Source organism: Colobus angolensis, unplaced genomic scaffold, assembly GCF_000951035.1.
Source record: "Colobus angolensis palliatus isolate OR3802 unplaced genomic scaffold, Cang.pa_1.0 Scaffold3, whole genome shotgun sequence".
Lineage (NCBI taxonomy): Eukaryota > Metazoa > Chordata > Mammalia > Primates > Cercopithecidae > Colobus > Colobus angolensis.
In genome coordinates, this window is record NW_012116265.1 from 29,940,880 (window position 1) to 29,948,049 (window position 7,170).

Genomic DNA, 7,170 nt, shown 5'->3' on the forward strand with positions numbered 1-7,170 from the left:
CTGCCTGGCAATATTCATGTTGTAGGTTAGTTCCTAAAAGCACGTACACAATATTACCTCAAGAGAATGATTTTTTTTTTAATTATTCCACTTTTTTTTTTTTTTTTTTAAGATGACGGGCACCAAGTTGGCCAGTGATGATTTCTAAGCTTTTCATTCTTTCTGGTGCTGCTCTTATCACCGGTCTCCAAGAAATGGGTATTCATGGGGCGGGATGTGCTAAAATACTGGAGGTAGAGGTGTGCAGGGAAAAAGAAATGGAAAGATACCAAATGTTGATGGTGGCTACCTCCAGAGAGGGGTGGGGGATCAGACGGGGCAAGAAGGAGAGAGGGTAATGAGGAGATCTCAATTTCACATCTGTATACGTCTGCATTATTTGAATTTTTTATGAAAATGTATTACCTGCATAACTTTTCAAAACACTGATATACAGACTAAAGAAATCCCAGGTGCTCCCAGCTCTCTCCTGGGTTTCTCTTCTCTAGATGAGAGAAGGTAGAAACACCAAATCTAAGTTAATGTCAAATAAAATTGTGTCTCCTCCCCCTTTTCTCGGCCCATCACTATAATTCAAAGTTGCTTGCTATACTAGTTTGCCTGAGATGTTCTGAGACAAGAAAGCCTTAAAATAAGAAATTTGAAAGGATACATTTGGGACTATCTAATTTATATAGATCAGGTCTATGAACTAAGTCCGATGAACTTGGAACTATAAAACCATAAAATTGGCCAGGCTTGGTGGCTCACACCTGTAATCCCAGCACTTTAGAAGGAAGCTGAGTCCAGGGGATCGCTTGAGCCCAGGAGCTTGAGACCAGCCTGGGCAACATAGTGAAACCCTGTCTCTACTAAAAATACAAAAAAATTTTAGTTGGGTGTGGTGGTAGGTGCCTGTGTTCCCAGTAACTTGGGAGGCTGGGATGGGAGGATTGCCTGAGTCCAGAAAGTGGAGATTGCAGTGAGCTGAGATTGCACCACTGAACTCTAGCCAGCCTGGGTGACAGAGTGAGACCCTGTCTAAAAATAAACAAAAAAGCGAGGCTGGGCTCACGCCTGTAATCCCAACACTTTGGGAGGCCGAGGCAGGTGGATCACCTGAGGTTGGGAGTTTGAGACCAGCCTAACCAACATGGAGAAACCCCATCTCTACTAAAAATACAAAATTAGCCAGGCGTGGTGGCTCATGCCTGTAATCCCAGCTACCTGGGAGGTTGAGGCAGGATAATCGCTTGAATCTGGGAGGTGGAGGCTGCAGTGAGCCGAGATCATACCATTACACTCCAGCCTGGGCAACAAGAGCGAAACTCCGTCTCAAAAAAATAATAGTAATAAAATGAAATAAAAAATAAAATCATAAAATCATAGAATTTGGGGGTTATTAGAAGTAAAAAATATCATCTAGTATAATGCTGTCATTTTACTGATGGAGAACTAGGGCTTGGAGAGGCTGACCCATGTCCCAGTGTTAGAAACTTGTAGGTAGTGCCTGCCAGTAAATAGTCTGGCATTTACTGCTAAGCTTTTAGTCTTTATGCTCTGACCTCTGGACACACCTTCTCTACTTCACACTTGTCTGAGTGGCTTTCACTTCATTGAAGTCATTCTCTAGCGTGGCCGGTGAGACAGGTTCCACTTTGTGAGTGAGTGCTCTGCTATAGCCCTAAAGCAGCCTATGCTCACAATGCATTTGGACTTACCAAGAAGCAACACTAGTAATAACTGAATTTTTTTTGGGGGGGAGGGGGGACTGAGTCTCACTCTGTCACCTAGGCTGGAGTGGCACGATCTCAGCTCACTGCAACCTCTTCATCCCGGGTTCAAGTGATTCTCTTGCCTCAGCCTCCCAAGTAGCTGGGATTACAGGTGCCTGCCACCACATCCTGCTAATTTTTGTATTTTCAGTAGAGAAGGGGTTTCACCATGTTGGCCAGGCTGGTCTCGAACTCCTGACCTCAAGTGATCCATCCACCTTGGCCTCCCAAAGTGCTGGGGTTACAGGCGTGGGCCACCACACCCAGCCAATAATTGAAAATTGCACTGTGAATTGAACCTCTGATTGGTGCCCAAACCACAGTCTGGGCTAGCTAGCCTGTACCCTCCTACTCCCTCCAGAGTACAAGGTGGATGTAATTTCCTAATATTACAATATATTCATGTCATTCCCCTTGCCTTGAAGTAAACAGGAAAGCAATTCATATTTTCTCTCTAGAATCCATCATGTAAATGCAGAGGGCTTTTGGCTTCCACACAAGTTAGACCTCTTTGATGGTTCTCAGAGTCTTCTCTCAGGCCATGACGAAAGAGTAGGGTTTCCTCGGTTTTATGTCCTCAGGGGAGTCCATGACCTTGGCAAAGATTCAGGCAGACTGCTGGTTCCCTCCCAGCTTTGGAATAGGGGCACTTGAAGCAAGAAGGCAAAGGATAACAGGTACTATGTCAGAGAGAAAAGTCTGCCTCGTGGACCAACCTAGATGATGCCTGTGAGTAAAGGTGTTATCTCTTTACCAAATAAGAAATGGGCATGCATGCTGATGAACTATACCAGCACCCTCATTTACTTCTTATGACGCATTATTATTTCATTTTATAGATTAAGGAGCTGAGAATTATTGAGGCTGAGTAACTTGACAACTGATAACCATCTAGTAAGGGGCAGAGCTAGGATGTGAACCATTCTCCACTGCTCTTCCTTAACTACCTCTTAAGAAATAATGGCCACCCTTTCCCTGGCATTTCTTGCATGGAGGTTATGGGTATCTGTTGCATTCTGATAGCCATCCCCATCAGGGTATAATCTGCAAAAGTAAGGCAAGACTTGTCTATGAGTAGGGAGCTAGGTTGTCTCTAAGGGTAAGATTTCCCATTGTCATTTGACCAGGAGAGAGGCCAGGGAGTTCAAGCTGGGGGAGGGGAAAGGAATCATCTTTTTTTGATCTGAACTTCAGAATACCTAGAAGTCTAGCACTCCTCTTGGCTAGTGGTATAGAAGCTGGCCTACCCCAGGTGGAAGAGGACTAAAACCTCAGAACTTTCAGGGTCTTAAGTTGATGGGATAAAACTTGAATGCCCCCCAAGATCAAGATGTTACTTTGTGAAACAGATTATCTGGATTCAGGACACTCCATTTTCCTCCCCTTTCTCTGGCTACAATTTATTGGTCTCCTTCTAAAGCTCCTTTCCTGAGGAATGTTCCTTCCCTAAATGAGGGCCCTCTCAGACCTCCATATGGTTATTCTTCTCATTCCCTCTGAATAATTCCATCTACTTCACTAGCACCAATAACACACAAATTTATATTCAAGGCTCAGATCTTTCTGCACACTTATAAAGTGACACATCAGTCTATTGAACACCATCAATCAGCTGCCTTAGAAGCATCTCAAACTCAGTCTGTCCAAAATAAACACATTCCCCCTTAACCGTGTATGCCCGCCTTCTGTTTCCCCCATCTCAGTAAATAAGTACCACCATCAAACCAGGTGCTCACGCCGGAAAATGGTGTCTTCCTTGATTCCTCCATCACCCTCACCCCTCATGGCTCACTAATCACTAAATTCTTTAATATCTTTTTTTTTTAAGTTTTTAAACTTTTTATTTGCATATTTAAAAAAATTGTGCATTCCGATAATTAAAATCATTTGAACTAAAAAAAAAATGGCACTCTGATTAAACTGCATTACAGCCTGCAGGACACCTTGGGCCAGCTTGGTTTTACTCTAGATTTCACTGTCGTCCCACCCCCACTTCTTCCACCCCACTTCTTCCTTCACCAACATGCTAGTTCTTTCCTTCCCTGCCAGCCAGATAGACAGATGGGAGAGGCAGGCACGACCTTCGTTGTCAATAGTTCTTTAATGTGAAAGGGGCAGTACAGTCATTTAAACTTGATCCAACCTCTTTGCATCTTACAAAGTTAAACAGCTAAAAGAAGTAAAATAAGAAGGCAATGCTTGTGGAATGTACAGTGCATATTGGCGGCATACGCCTCATTACGATTCGCCTGCTTGCTTCTCCTGTTCAGTCATTTCTTTGGATGGCAGTGGATTTTTCTCTTGCGTCTCTGTCTTCTTCAGTTTCGACTTATTGAATTTCTCCATCTCAGCCATATTGGGTTTGTCAGACATGGTTGCGGAGGAAAAGTGTAGCAAGGTGCACGAGAACGAGTGAAGTCTGGTCTGCGCAGTGGCCACCACCGAGTTTCTCTTTAATATCTTTTTAAGCTACTTCCCTCTCTTTCCATTGCCACCATCCTAATTTTAGCCATCTGTCAACTGAATTTCTGCAATTGTTTCTTAACTGATCTCCTTGCCTTCAGTCTTGTCTCCCCCAAAACAATTTTCCATCCTTTAGCCAGTCATTTTTCTTTTTCTTTTTTTCTTGAGATAGGGTCTCACTGTCGCTTAGGCTGGAGTACAGTGGTGCCATCATGGTCACTACAGCCTCAACCTCCAGGGCCCAGATGATTCTCCCACTTCAGCCTCTCAAATAGCTGGGACTACAGGTGTGCACCATCATGCCTGGCTAATTTTTGTACTTTTTGGTAGAGATAGGGTTTTGCCATGTTGCCCAGGCTGGTCTCAAACTCTTGAGCTCAGGCCATCTGCCTGCCTTGGTCTCCCAAAGCGCTGGGATTACAGGTGTGAGCCACTGTGCCTGGCCCAGCCATTTTTCTAAGATGTGGTTCCTTTTTTTTTTTTTTTGAGACAGATTCTAGCTTTGTTGCCCAGGCTGGAGTACAACAGCGTGATCTTGGCTCACTGCAACCTCCGCCTCCCAGGTTCAAGCGATTCTCCTGCCTCAGGCCTTCCAAGTAGCTGGGACTGCAGGCGGGTACCACCATACCCAGCTAATTTTTGTATTTTCACTAGAGATGGGGTTTTGCCATTTTGGCCAGGCTGGTCTTGAACTCCTGACCTCAGGTATTACCTTGCCTTGGCCTCCCAAAGTGCTGGGATTACAGGCGTGAGCCACCGCACCCGGGCCTAAGATACAATTCTAATCACAGGTGACTTCTCTGCTTTGATGACTCCCCTGTGCCATCTAAATAAAGTTCTAATTCCTCACCATGGTATACAAGAGCTTTTATAATCTGGCCCTGGTTTAAATCTACTTCATCTGGGACCGTATACCCAGCCCAATGAACCACCTGGAGTCCCCACATTATGGCCCATGCGCTTGCAGGTCTGGGCTTTGCCCATGTTCCTTCTCCCTAGAATGCACTCTCTTCCTCCCCAGTCAAATGGCCCTTTACCTTGCCAATTCCTATTTTTCCTCAGGTCGTAGCTTAGATATCACCTCCCTTGGGAAGCCTTCTCTGTCTCCTCTGTCCACTGGACTTCAGGAAATCCAGGTCCCATATCTGGATCAGGCCACTTTGGTGAATACAACTTTCCTCAGCCCTGGTGCCCAGCCCAGTGTGGCAGTGGCAGCAATTCCTGGTAAGCGAGCCCCAAGCAGAGCAGCAATCTCAGGGAAAAAGAGTTCGGTTCAACAGCACCGCTAACAAAAGACTCTCTTTTTGATTGTAGCCTGGAAGGGTCTGGTTTCTTTTCAGTAAGAAGGGCAGCATGGATATCCCTGTCTGTACCTCCAAATGCCCAAGCTGTCTGCATTACCTCCTTCCCACCACTCAGTGGAAAAGCTGCGGCTCTCTCTTCCAACCTTGATCTCTGATCTTGATCCCAGTACCACCTTCCTTTCTCTGTCTATTCATTTTTTCTGCCATAACAAAATCACTTAAGATTTTCCTACCTTTAAATCAAAACAAACAAAAATCCCCAAAACCTTGCCTTACTCCCAGATCCACTAAAGGCTACTATGTCTTTCTTTCCTTCATTCACCGGTAAACCTACTGATGAGAGTAATCTATCTTGGGCCAGGCACGGTGGCTCACGTCTGTAATCCCAGCACTTTGGGAGGCCGAGGTGGGCGGATCACCTGAGGTCAGGAGTTTGAGACCAACCTGGCCAACATGGTGAAACCCCATCTGTACTAAAAATACAAAAATTAGCCAGCCGTGGTGCCACGTGCCTGTAATTCCAGCTACTCAAGAAGCTGAGGCAAGAGAATCGCTTGAACCCGGGATGGGGAGGTTGCAGTGAGCTGAGATTGTACCACTGCACTCTAGCCTGGGGCAACAGAGTAAGACTCCATTTCAAAAAAAAAAGACAAAACGAACAAAAAAAACAAGCGTACTCTATTTTGGGGGTTTTGTTTGTTTGTTTTTTGAGGCAGGGTCTCACTCTGTTGCCCAGGCTGGAGTACAGTGGCAGGATTATGGCTCACTGCAGCCTCAACTTTCTGGGCTCAAGTGATCCTCCCACCTCAGCCTCCCAAGTATTTAGAACCACAGGCACGCACTACTATGCTCAGCTAATTCTGTCCATCTTCGGGAGAGACAGGGTCTTGCTATGTTGCCCAGGCTGGTCTCAAACTCCTGGGATCAAGTGACCCTCAACCTCGGCCTTTCAAAGTGTTGAGATTATAGATTATAGGAGTGAGCCACCACACCTGGCTAAGTACTCTATTTTTGCTAGTTTTTCATCTTTATCTCAGATTCTCTTTTTTTTTTTTTTTTTTTTGAGACGGAGTCTTGCTCTGTCGCCCGGGCTGGAGTGCAGTGGCCAGATCTCAGCTCACTGCAAGCTCCGCCTCCCGGGTTTACGCCATTCTCCTGCCTCAGCCTCCCGAGTAGCTGGGACTACAGGCGCCGCCACCTCGCCCGGCTAATTTTTTGTATTTTTTAGTAGAGACGGGGTTTCACAGTGTTAGCCAGGATGGTCTTGATCTCCTGACCTCGTGATCCGCCCGTCTCGGCCTCCCAAAGTGCTGGGATTACAGGCTTGAGCCACCGCGCCCAGCCTATCTCAGATTCTCACCTGTAACTACTGTCATCTGATGTATACCCTACAGCCTTCCTGAAGCTGCTTCTCACCTAGTCCCTAGAGATCCCTAACTTGTTAAATCCACAGGCCTCTGCAGTATTTGCCCTCCTCAGAACTCTCCAGCCTGTGACACTGCTGACCCCTCCTTGCCCAATCCTCTTTCTTGGAGAACCTTCTTTTGCCCCTGAGGCCTATCTGTATCAGGGTTTTTCCTCTGATCTTTCTAATCATTCTTTCTCTTTTTTTTTTTTTTTTTTTTTTTTTTTTTTAAGATGACGGGCAC

The 7,170-nt window shown here is 45.6% G+C and overlaps 2 protein-coding genes across 2 annotated transcripts in view; both read right to left on the minus strand.

Moving 5' to 3' along the window:
* PPP1R36 (protein phosphatase 1, regulatory subunit 36) overlaps positions 1-7,170 on the minus strand; it is a 55,860-nt gene that overhangs the window by 39,517 nt on the left and 9,173 nt on the right. The window lies entirely within an intron of this gene.
* LOC105517290 lies at positions 3,570-5,615 on the minus strand. Its single transcript, XM_011949790.1, has 2 exons — positions 5,508-5,615; positions 3,570-4,205 (listed from the first exon to the last, which is right to left on the minus strand). Exons 1-2 carry the CDS (start codon positions 5,613-5,615, stop codon positions 3,993-3,995), a joined length of 321 nt encoding a protein of 106 aa, XP_011805180.1. The 3' UTR covers positions 3,570-3,992.

Coding starts and splice junctions, on each gene's coding strand:
- LOC105517290 (XM_011949790.1), bottom strand. CDS start 5,615: ATGCAGACAGCTTGGGCATTTGGAGGTACAGACAGGGATATCCATGCT. Junction 4,206..5,507: donor AATCAAAAAGAGAGTCTTTT/GTTAGCGGTGCT, acceptor AAGATATTAAAG/AGAAACTCGGTGGTGGCCAC.